Source organism: Fundulus heteroclitus, chromosome 8 (assembly GCF_011125445.2).
Source record: "Fundulus heteroclitus isolate FHET01 chromosome 8, MU-UCD_Fhet_4.1, whole genome shotgun sequence".
NCBI lineage: Eukaryota > Metazoa > Chordata > Actinopteri > Cyprinodontiformes > Fundulidae > Fundulus > Fundulus heteroclitus.
Window position 1 is genome coordinate 35,714,947 of NC_046368.1, and position 13,460 is coordinate 35,728,406.

Here is a 13,460-nt window from a genome sequence, read left to right on the forward strand (position 1 = left end):
CATAACCCTATCAGCCTGGTGCCGTGAGCTGGATCCCAACATATCGACTCGCTGACGAGAGGAGCAATGCGCTGAAAACCATCGGTGATCTGAGTCCAGAGGACCTGACGAAAGTCCCGGGAGGTAATTTCCTCGCTGGGTCAGCGTCATAGGTTAACTCCTTTCGCTAACGAGGGATTGAAGGGATCCGACAGGGAGAAAATCAACCAAAGCAAGTAAGTGTTAAAACGACTGGTTAAATTCCGTCGTTCAGGGTTACGGGCGATTAAAAGTTCCCTGAAAAGGTAATAGAGAGTGAAAACAAAAGTAAATAGGATGGGTTCAGGACAAAGTAAAAAGGGAAATCCCAGAGGGGATGAAAAGTTTATGTATCAGATTGATCAAAGTAATTTAAAATACTTGGAGAAGTGGAAGGAAGATATAAAATACATGGTGTGTTGAAGGTGAATCAATGGAAAAATGTTGCGTGCCAGCTAGAAACAAGCACTAGTGAAACAACAGGAAATAAAAAAAATGTGAATGTGTATATGTCTATTATATATATATATATATATATATATATATATATATATATATATATATATATATATATATATATATATATATATATATACACACACACACACACACACACATACATATATACAGTTTTTGCCGATGGAGCAAAAACTGCAGCGCCGGTCCATCGGTCAGCCGTCCTTCAGTACCTGTTTGGTCTACCACAATATAAGGCTCTAAGCAGAAAAGAACCCGCCAGAAAACTACGTCAGTTACGCAAACTATGGTAGCAACTGAAGAAGACAGACCACCACCATATAATCCCTTAAACCCCCCCGGGAAATTTCAATTCTGTACCCATACCTGGATGGACTGAGTAAATCAGATCATCCGTTATCTACCGACCAGTCCAAAGGATTGTATCCTATGGTGCAGGTCGCAAATCCTAATGTAGGAGCTCAGCAGCTTCAAACAATCCCAGTTTTCCATCTGTGGTCGTTAGATGGGATAAAATCTCGAAGTGAAACGCGGAGAAGCCCAACTAATTTGGAATATTTGATTTACCATTTGGAGCCAGCAAAGAAAAAGCTGACGGGAAGGTCAGTGCAGCTTGTCCTCATAAACAAATGAAGTATTGTATTATGCACTACAGCCTGATAAAAGTCCAGAGGCTGATGGATTTGGTGCTCAGTTTTATAAAAAGATGAAAAGCAAAAATATCACACTACTACAATGAGTATTCAACAAATCTTTTGAAGAGGATGAACTCCCCAAATGAATGTATTTAGACCTATCCAGACCTATGTGCCTCTTATCGCCCCACTAGCCTACTTGGAGTGGATGTAAAAAATACTCTCAAAAATAGTGGCCAACCGACTAGAAAGAGTAGTGGGTGATATAGTTAATGCAGACCAAACAGGGTTTATGACTGGCCATACTTCATCAAACAACACAAGATGTTTAACATCATTCACTATCTTAATTTTCACCAAATTCCAAGTGCTATTGTAACGATGGATGCATAAAAAGCATTTGATCGTATTGAACGAAAATACATCCTTGAAGTGTTGAAAAGATTTGGTTTTCGATCCAATTTTGTTTGGTGGGTACAGCTTTTATATAAAACACCCGCTGCCTCAGTCTTAAATGGTCTAATCTCTGCCCAGTTTCAACTTAACAGAGGCACAGCTCAAGGGTCACCACTGTCACCTCTGTTGTTTGTTCTAGCAATAGAGTCATTAGCAATTGCTGTCCGACAAATCCCCGATATCAAAAGGAACAGTGATAGGAACAACACAGCACAAAATTCTGTTGTATGCGGATGACATCCTCTTGACATTAACAGACCCACGAAACTCAATTCCTGCATTAATCAATTGCGTGAAAGAGTTCGGGCAGATTTCTGGATACAAAGTTAATGTTACAAAATCTGAAATCATGCCTCTCGGTTTATCATATAAGTATGAACCTGCCTTCGTAAAACCTTTTCGCTGGGCACCAGATGGTTTCACATATCTTGGGGTTAAAATAACACCTAAAACTAGTCAACTTTATGATGAGAATATTTATCCCATGATAAAACACATTAAAGACAAGATGTCGAGCTGGGAAATGCTTCCTATCCTTTCTTGGCAGAGTCAATCTTATCAAGATAACAATTTTCCCTAAATTCATTTACTCTCTATCTATGCTCTTCATATCTTTGAAAATAAACAACATTAGAGATATAAATAAAGCCATCTCTGACTTTATATGGGCTGGCAGGAAGCCTAAAATTAAATTTGATATTTTAAAATTACCAAAACAACGAGGAGGATGGGGCCTTCCCAAAATTACAAATGACATAACCTCCTTGCAAGACAGAATTATCTCATTATGGTCAACTGCTAAACCAAAACCGCATTGGTTTGAAATTGAAGCAACCTTCACCAAACCGTACTCTCCCATCAACTTACTTGTTAAACGCAGGAGTGAACTGCGAATTATAGTGAAAAATAATTATTTAATTACTAATGTGTGTAATACTTGGAATTCTTTACAGAAAGCATTTGGGATTAAACATAAACTGAGTTGTTTAGCAACACTAACAAAGAACCCTGAATTAATCAAGGGGGACAATGGACCTAACTTTCAGAACTGGTATAAAGCAGGAATTTATCATATTCATGATAAGGGAACATTTAAAACATTTGAATCACTACAGGCTACATACAAATTACAAACAAAAGAATTTTACAAATACCTCCAGGTTAGACATTATGTGTAAACTAAAATGGAAACTCTCAACCTTCCAGATGAGTAACTCTTTAGAAAAGACTCTTTTAGATAGTCTTAAACAAGATCATTTTGTCTCCAACTTGCAATATCTGAAAACAGACAGACTATCATTCCTACGGAAACTATGGGAGCTCCAATTGAAAACAACTTTAGACAATGAAATGTGGGAGAAAATCTTACTCTTACCAGCAAAAATTTCCATATGTAACAGATTCAGAGAAATGCAATATAATATTGTACAGAATGTCTATATATCTCCATACTTGTACAGTAAATATAAAACAGGGGCTTCTCCAAACTGCCCAAATTGTAAGACTATTTTGGGGACAAGATTTCACTGCCTCTGGGAATGTGAAAAGATTCAACAGTTTCGGCAAATTGTATGTGATGAGGTCAGCATGATAACTAAGCAGCAACCTGATAATATACCTACTGGTATATATCCCTAAATAATAAAAAAAAAAATTCTTATGTTGGGCCGGAAAGCTGTTATGACTAAATGGGTTGGAGATTAACCTCTTTTAATACATCTGTGGAAGTCTCTGATATCAGATTATAGGCCCGTTTCCACTACACTTTTTTAACCGAGCCGAGACCAGTCTGAGCTTGGATCAGTTAACCAAGCTGAGACGACCGTTTACACACCACACTATCCCGGTTCTTTGGTTGCTCCTCGCCTCCTAGTGACGATCTGCGGTACTGCTGCTCTCTGGGATTGAAGGCGGGACCAAGCAAATCAAAATGGCGGCGCCCGTAACATTCAGGATGTTATGGTTAGACAGAGTCGGCTTTTGGGACATGGATAAGACAAACAAACGTCTAATAAGGATTTACAGACGCAGGAAACAACAACACACACTGAGGTTCATCACACTGCTAAGCAGAATCATTTCTGGAAATCGTGTGGCATGGTAAGGAAGCTAGTATTTTTATGAATGTCTGAAATTTGTCTGAATGGAGTATGAATCGGGACGTGCAGCCAGACACACCGGAAAAAACGCGGACAGTCAGCTGACTGTGAGGGGATTACGCGGTCTGCTCATGCGCTCTTCGTCATCAGTTAACCGGGATAAAAAAATTAAAAAAAACAGTCCGAGACCTCCCCAGGAACTGATCTGCAGTTAGCGCGGTCCAGTTATGTCTAGCGTGGTCCAGTTCAGTCTGCTGACCATTTACACACAAGAGTTATCTCGGTTGCCGAGCTTGGACTAGTCTCGGCTCGGTTAAAAAAGTGTAGTGTAAACGGGCCTTGTATTTCTCTTGAAAGACTAAGATTTTGTATTAACGGTCAGAATGACTTCTTTAAAACAAAGTTTGATAAAGTGTTGAGATACCTGGGAACATAGAAAGTGACTGCCTGGAGTGCCAGACCTAACAAGGACTGTTGAGATCAGTGCTGCTGATGTATTATGGATTTGCTATACATTTCTAATGTTCTGTATGAACATTGCTGGATTCAGGGCAGTCAAACTTTTTTACAGTAGCAGGCCACACACTATCAGGTAGGAGGGTGCACTTATACCGGTGCCCAAGCCCCGGGGGAGAGAATTTTGAAAAATAGAGTCTCCCTGATTTATTTTGGAAGCTTTCAAGACATGTGAATATTTAAAGAATAGAGCCAGAGTGCATGTTTTAAATTGAATAAGAGGCAAAAAAAGAAGTGAATGATCAATTCTTCAAAAACAACCTTTGTTTTTTTATTATTATTCTTAAAACATTGATGATGATGATGATGATGATGATGATGATGTTATCATCATGTTTTAACAAGGTAAGGTAATCTCCATTTGCATAAAATTAGTTTAATTTGAATTACTAGCACCACATAAAACAGATCAGATTAGGTGAGGTCTATTCTTATTATTATTCACAGTTCTGTTCTCAAAACGATCGTAACATTTCTTCACGAACCAAGTCGAATTTTTATGATAAAAATACAGGGTTGGACTTTGAAATTGAATTTACATGTTGAATTTATTTCAGTCATATCGCTCTTTCGAAATCTCTTATCTCAGTTTAATTTCACTTGCACTCATCACACACACGATATCATATCATCGGCAAGGATTCTAGAGACAAACACAAAATGCATCCCCTGAAAAACTTTGATAATTTGCTGCTGTAATATTATATTATATGTAATATTATAGATTTTTCAGAATAAAAAGCTAACAGATGTGCATAATCAAGAAATATCAGAAATACAATTATAGAACATTCAGTATTATAAGAAAGCCCACACTGTTTCTGGATAAATACATTACTGTATGAGTTAAGTTCTATTCTGTTTTAGCCTATTTCCTTGTAAGTTTGAAATGTCCCATGCTCCTGAATGCACCATAGCTTTCTGACACTTGCGAACGCATCACACTGGTCTATGAACACTGTGCTGTGTAGATGCACGTTTGATCTTCTGCTTAAGACAAAGCTTTGCAGTTTCAAAACTCACGTCGGCTCTCTCAGCTTATTGTTGTGTGTGAATGACAAGAGACCACAACAAATAAATCAGCCGTACCTCTGATAAAAACTTTGGATTTAATGTTGTTCATAACGCCCGTACTTTTGTAAACGAATCTGCCAAATAACAGTTTTTTTCCCCACACGAGGTTTAATAAAATGTTTTGATATCATTAATTTAAGAACAAGTACTTGCGTTGGTCACATATTAATCCGTTTTCTTCGTCGATATTCAGTTGTACAGAGCGAGGCGCACCCCCGCGACAGGGGATGCATATCTCGGCAGGCAAGCACTTTTCAGCATAACACCAGTCTGTGTTTTGATCGGAATATTGCTGTTCTTGTTCAGCTAGACCTTAACCCCATAGACAATCTAAGGGGTATTGTGTGGAGGAATATGCAAAATGCCGGATAAAACAATGCAGAAGAGCTAAAGGCCACTATCAGAGCAACCTGAGCTCTCATAACACATGAGCAGTGCCACATACTGACTTACTCAAATGCCATATAGCACTGCCGCAGTAATCCAGAGAAAAGGAGCCACAACTAAATATTGAGTGCTGTACATGCTCATACTTTTCATATTCATACTTCACAGTTGGCCAATTTTATTTTATTTTTGTCTTAATATTAAAATTTTCTGAGATACTGAATTTGTTGCTTTCATTGTCAGTTATAATCATCAATATTAAGAGAAAAAAAACACCTAAAATATATTAGTCTGTGCGTAATAACCCATTATAATATCCAAATTTCACTCTTCAAATGGAATTACAGAAAAAAAAATTCATGATGTTCTAATTATACGACCAGCACCTGTTGCTATCTAGGCTCAACACGGTAGGAAAATCTGACGAGGTAGGAAGGGATAGTCAGAACACCGGCCTAACATTTTAAATAAGTATTGTGTCACACTCTTCCAACGTTTCTGTTCAACGCTGCTGACACTAGATCCATTTCACTGTCTACTGCTGTGGAAAACTAACCAACTAAAACCTGTCATCTGTCAGCTCGAATCCATGAATACAATGTAAAGTTAGACTAGCTTTAAGAGACAGCGCGGTATAGAAACCGAGTTTTGCACTCACCGTGATCAACATGTGCCAGAATGCACAGGTTTCTGATGTTAGCAGGGTTTCTTTGCAGGGTTTTGATCTTATCCAGACTGGTGGCCCCCATTGCGGTCGCCTCTCGCTGAGCACTGCAAGGTGTATAACAGATACAAAATATCTGTTCTTCACACCGACCAGATCTCTTTTTGGCTTGATTAGTGGGTGGGCACCCGAACCATCAGACACCGTGTGTTGTTACTGCTCAGACCTTAGGCAATGAAAGACGGCAGACTCTGGACGTGCAAACACTGAGCTAGCATATAGCAGCCTTCTCAAATAGCCAGGCCAAAGAATCTTAAGTCCCCACACAAAACTGACCTCATCTGCTGTTGCACTATATACCCTGCAAAGACAGCAGGTCTAACAAATTAAAGGCGTTTTAAAAACGCTTTAGAAACTCACGTAAGAAGTATACACTGTTCGTGATCAATTGAATTTCAGATAAACTTGCGAAAAAACTTTTGAACGAAGCCGCTGTTTCCGGTGTAGGTGTCGTCTTCTTTCCTTTTCTTCTTCTTCTTCTTTCTGGCGGTTGGCACCATAGACATATATAAAGAGTAGACCCCGCATCGACCGCTCTCGCCTATAGGCGCTGACGAGATTTAGGGGCGCCATCTTGGGGCGGTCGAGAACTCAGCTCAGTGTAATGTGTTAACCAGGTGCAGAAGCAATTTTAGTCAACTATACTCGCTGATTACTGAACTAATTTTCACATTGTATTTTTTTCTAAAAACTTTAAACCTATAGCTATTATAACAAGTGGTTCAGTGCATTTAAATGTTCTTAGTGTGGTTAAAAGTATAAGAATATTTACAGAATTTATGTATGCTGCAAAACACACACACACACACGCACACACACACAATATTATATATATATATATATATATATATATATATATATATATATATATATATATATATATATATATATATATATGTGTGTGTGTGTGTATATATATATATGTGTGTATGTATATGTGTATATGTATATATGTATGTGTGTGTGTGTGTGTGTGTGTAGAGTTTGGAAGTGGAGGCAGCTGGCCAGACTGACGTCACCAAGCTTCCTCACCTGACAGCGCAAGCCCAAGCACCCCTCCAGCCCAAGCCCCAGATGATCAACCCCAGCTCAGAGGAGCTCAGATCAGACCAGCTCAGAGGAGCTCAGCTCATTCTTTCTCTCTCTTTCCCTCACCTCCAACCAGTTATGATTTTTTTTAAATAAATCCCATTTTAAGTTATCCCATGTGGGGCTTCCCTTTGATTTGTTATGGTCCAAGAGCCAGGCCATAACTAAAAATCTATCTATCTATCTATCTATCTATCTATCTATCTATCTATCTATCTATCTATCTATCTATCTATCTATCTATCTATCTATCTATCTATCTATCTATCTATCTATATATATATCTATCTATCTATCTATCTATCTATCTATGTATTGCAGCTGCTTTGTGAAGGCATCAGAGCTTTGTTAGACATTAGCGAAGTATATATATATATATATATATATATATATTCACCAATGTCTATAGGCCTGATGCCTTCACGGACTGGATGCAATTTTGGAGAGACTAAGTCACAAAAAATTGGACGTGTAGACCTGTATCTCTTTATCTAATATTAGAAAAATCACATTCTAATATAAACAATATCTTTTAATCCTACTTGTGAAAAGTTATCCCTCGAGCCCTGACGTCAATAGTCCGTTGATTTAAACAAAAATACGCCGCACAGTGCTGAGATATCATTAGTGTGTTCATCTTGAATCAGCAGGTTAGGGTAGCAGGTCGACCGCCCCAATATGGCGGCTGTAATTCCTGCGCCGCAACAGTCAATGCGGTGTCTACTCTTATATTATGTCTATGGTTGGGACGCAACGAAAATGGTGCATTTTTAACGAAATGGTGCATTACCGCCACCAACTGGTATGGAGTGTGGGTCAGAATGACTCATTTATACTAACTAAAACAAATTACAACCAAACTACCAAAACAAAACGAACACCCAAAAAAAAAAATAATAATTGAATCCTATCAATTAAATTACTTATTCTAAGATAATGAAACATAATCACATAACACTTATCTCTTGAATTACTTCTAACCATTTCTATTAAATCAAATTTTATTCTTTTCCTTTTTAAATTTTTAACCATTTCCCTTCTTTCTTCTTCATATTTCTTACAGTATATCATAATATGCTCAACTGTTTCTTGTTCCCCACAATACTCACATCTTCCAGTGTTATGCTTCCCTATTTTGAATAATGTTCCATTTAATCCTGTGTGCCCAAATCTAATTCTTGATATGATTGTTTCTTCCCTTCTGCTCCTCCCTGCACATCTCATTTCTCCCACTCTCCTCTGAATCATGTAAAACCACTGTCCTTTCCTCTCTTCCTCCCATTGCTTTTGCCACCTTTCCTTCATCTTCTGTTTAATAATGCTTTTTACTTCCATCTTACTAACTTTAATCGAGATATCAATGTTTTCTTTAATTGTAGCCTCCTTTGCAACCTTATCTGCCATTTCATTTCCCTTTACTCCCATATGTGCTGGTACCCACAAAAATATAACTGTAATTCCCATCATTTGAATTCTGAATAATGTTTGCTGGATTTCTATTAAAATATCTGGTCTACTATCTGAATGACTTCTCTGTAAACTGATTAATGATGAAGATGAATCTGAACAAATTATTACTCTGAGAGGTCTTATTTCCTCTACCCATTGTACTGCCAACAGAATTGCTACCATTTCTCCTGTGTATACTGATATGTTATCAATGATCCTCTTTCCTATTGTAATTTTAAACTCTGGAACAATAACTGATACTCCTACCTTATTAACTAAACTTTTTGATGCATCTGTGTACAGGACTGTCTCAGAAAATTAGAATATTGTGATAAAGTTCTTTATTTTCTGTAATGCAATTAATAAACATGAAATGTCATACATTCTGGATTCATTACAAATCAACTGAAATATCGCAAGCCTTTTATTGTTTTAATATCGCTGATTATGGCTTACAGCTTAAGAAACCCAAATATCCTATCTCAAAATATTAGAATATCGTGAAAAAGTATACTAGTAGGCTATTCAACTAATCACTTGAATCGTCTAATTAACTCGAAACACTGCAGGGTTTCCTGAGCCTTGAAAAACACTCAGCTTGGTTCAGTAAACTAAATCACAAGTACAGTATGGTAGTGGTTAAGAGACGACATAAGATTCTCACAGTAACTGGTGTACTGTCCTTGATTGGCCTGCCAATTCCCCTGACCTGAACCCCATCGAGAATTTGTGGGGTATTGTGAAGAAGAAGCTGAAAGACACCAGACCCAACAATGCAAATGAGCTAAAGGCCGCTATTGAAGCATCCTGGGCATCCATAACACCTCAGCAATGCCACAGGCTGATTGCCTCCATGCCACGCCGCATTGATGCAGTAATCTGTGCAAAAGTATTCCCAACCAAGTACTGAGTGCATTAATGGACATTTTCAAATGTTTGATTTTGTTTTGCTGTTATAATTTTTTTTTACTTGGTCTGAGGAAATATTCTAATATTTTGAGATAGGATTTTTGAGTTTTCTTCAGCTGTACGCCATAATCAGCGATATTAAAACAATAAAAGGCTTGCGATATTTCAGTTGATTTGTAATAAATCCAGAATGTATGACATTTCATGTTTTTTTGCATTACAGAAAATAAAGAACTTTATCACAATATTCTAATTTTCTGAGACACTCCTGTATATCTGAATGAAACTATAATAACTGTTAATATATTTCTGTATTGTATCTGAATTCAAAATAAACTCCCTATCCTTGTTTTTCTTTTATATTAATTTAAAGTCTACTTTTGTTTCAGGTATTATCCAAGGTGGAACTGCTAGCAGTGGTACTGTCGGACTGAACATTAAATCAACTAATTCTAACTCTGTTGCTTTTTGTTTAACTATCCATCCAAAGCTATTTCTCTCCCTTTTCTCCATTTCCCAACAAGACTTTAAAGTGCTTTGTGCTGGATGATTATCACTATGACCCTTTAAATTAGCCCAATAATTCAGAGACAACTGAGTTCTTCTCAACTCTAATGGCATTTCTCCCATTTCCACCTGGAGTGCTGCTGTTGGAGTTGTTTTAAATGCCCCTGTACATAATCTCAACGCCTGAAACTGGATGTTGTCTAACTTTTTTAAAGATGAATTCGATGCAGATCCATACACCAGACAACCATAATCCAGTACTGACCAAATTAATCCACAGTAAATGGCCTTCAATGCTTTTCTATCAGCCCCCCAATCACTTCCCACCAAACATCTCATAACATTTAACACCTTCCTACATTTGTCCTGTATTTTCTGTATATGTGCATTCCATGTTATCCCCTCATCAAACCATAACCCCAAAAACTTAAAGTGTTTTACTCTTTCTAATTCTTGATTATATATTTTTAGTTTTATCTCTGTTACTAATCCTTTTCTTCTTCTTCTTCTTCTTGTGGAGTTTTATGGCGGTTTGCAACACTTACTGGTATGGAGTGTGGTTCTTAATGGTCTATATATATATATATATATATATATATATATATATATATATATATATATATATATATATATATATATATATACATACATATACATACATATATATATATATATACATATATCAATCTATCTATCTATATGTACCTTAATATTCCATTCATTTATATAATTCACTCCTTCTATAATCAAATTCAATTAGGTCTGCGGCTACTCAATTAAGTTTAGATAACAACATCAGATGCTTCTTTAACCCCAACTGAAGTAGAATAATTTACCGTATTTTCCGGACTATAAATCGCACCGGAGTACAAGTCGCACCAGCCATAAAATGCATAATAAAGAAGGAAAAAACATATATAAGTCGCACTGGAGTATAAGTCGCATTTTTAGGGGAAATTTATTTGATAATATACAACATCAAGAACAGACATGTCATCTTGAAAGGCAATTTTAAATAAAAATAGAACGGAGGCAACAACAGGCTGAATAATTGTACGGTTAGCTTACGCTACAAGACACAACTGAGAACGTGCCTGGTATGTTAACATAACATATTAAAAGCTATTCAGATAACTATAGCATAAATAACATGCGAAGATGTTAACCAAAGCGCCCGTGTCACTCCAAATAACTAAAATCCAGTGGCCGAGAACGCGAGTCCGTACTCGCGTTCTCGTCAAGTCTGTTCTCGGTAAGAACACAGGAAGATCGGACTTGACGAGAACGCGAGCACGCAGCACGTATTGTGTATTGGAACAGAAGTATACTTGTGACGTCATCACACCCACAGCGCTTGAGCATTTCTTTAACGTTCAAAACTGTTTATACACTACACCATCATATCTTATTGAAAACGTTTTTTTTTGTAAATTAATTTCTAAAAAGTATAAAAAATATCCAAAAAGAAATTACAGAATTGTGTTTGTAAATTGTCTTTGATGGGAGTTGTAATTGTTGTAGAGGCGATTGAATCTTCTTTAAAAATCAGCACTTTGTAGAAGCAAAATGAGCAATACGAGCATTATTGCTGTTGCTTTGGTCGTTGGTCAGCTTTACCAGCAGGCTGAAGAGGAGGTGATGCAGTTGAAGAGGCAAATCTGAGCAAGGAGAAGATTGATGCGGCAGGGGAGGCTCAGAAGGCAGGCTTTGCTCACCCATCTATCGCCAACTGGTAGGCATTTTAAGATTGACAGCCTATTTCCTACTTTTATCTTTAAAAAAACATTGAAGATGGTATTACAAACGTGATCAGGTTGAAATTGTGACTATTTTTCAATAAATAATTAAAATTAAGACCCAATTTTAACATTAATAACAGTAGGGTTAAGCTACTTTATTGCACCTCCTGACCTTCACATCATTGATCATTAAGAAAGGGAAAAAAAACATATTTTTATGTCTGTCCACCTTTACAGTGATAAATCTATAAATTATGTGCAGTTAGTTCAGCTCATTTTTCAGTGAAATGGTAAAAATACCAGAGAAGGGAAGCCATTTGTTACATTTGCTATACATTTTACCTTTTCTTTCTTGAGAACTATAATAATCTGCATGTTAAGCAGGTATAGTTTTATGCATAGAAAAGGTGACAAAAAACAATTATGGTAACATTTGGCATTGTTTATTTACAGGAAGAAACATAAACAAAATATGTGAGGATAAACACCTCTGTGCCAATCCTCCAAATATTTTTTTTTTAAAGAATATGTTTATTCATTTTCCATTTCACAGCAAGTAGACAAATATCAAATATGCAATGGCTTAAACAAACCAACAAACAAGCAAACAAGAGAAAAGAAAAAAAAACACACACACACACAGAGGCTCAGCTACACATATACAGTTCCATATATGGAGGAAAAAGTAAAAATAGAAAAAGTGCAAGAGCATGTCTTCCTTTATGACCTTTCAGGAAATCCTTTTAACAAAATGGCTGATACATTCGGGTCAAGGTAGTTCAAATAAGGTTCCCATACTTTAGAAAATTGTTTCGATTTGGAGTGTATCATACATGTTAAATATTCCAAGGGTATCAAATCAAAAAGCACCTTATGCCAGCCTTTAACAGTTGGGTCTTTATTATTTATCCACTGCAATAAAATATTCTTCCTAGCTGCATATGTAAGAATACAGAACAGTCTCTGATTTTTTAACAGAACACATCTTGCTGGAAGGCCTAGAATAAGAGACATTGGATCCATCTGTAGCTTCAGTCCTAATATCCTTTCAATTTCAGTTAAAATATTAGACCAATATCTTTGTAACTTATGGCATGACCAAAGACAATGAATTAATGTTCCCACTTCAGTTTTACATTTAAGACACATTGGTGATAAAGTGGGATTGAAATTGTGCCTACGGTTAGGGGATATATGCATTCTATGCAAAATCTTAAATTGTATCGACTTGGCACGGTTACATACTGAAACTGATCTAGCATAGGTCCATATATCTTTCCACTCATTATCATGAATTGTAACAGAAAGCTCTTTCTCCCATTTCTCTCTAAGCTCTTGCAAAGCTACAGGTGGAATATCACACATAGCTCTGTAGAGTAGC

General features: G+C 36.7%; 1 protein-coding gene across 1 annotated transcript in view; it reads right to left on the reverse strand.

Annotated features, from left to right (window-relative positions):
* The window catches only part of efl1 (elongation factor like GTPase 1), a 111,837-nt gene extending 104,978 nt beyond the window's left edge, over nucleotides 1-6,859 (reverse strand). The window contains exon 1 of the mRNA XM_036140730.1: nucleotides 6,321-6,859. Within this exon, the coding sequence (XP_035996623.1) occupies nucleotides 6,321-6,411 (91 nt within the window). The 5' untranslated portion in view covers nucleotides 6,412-6,859. The remainder of the gene's footprint in view (nucleotides 1-6,320) is intronic.
* Between the last annotated feature and the right edge of the window lie 6,601 nt (nucleotides 6,860-13,460).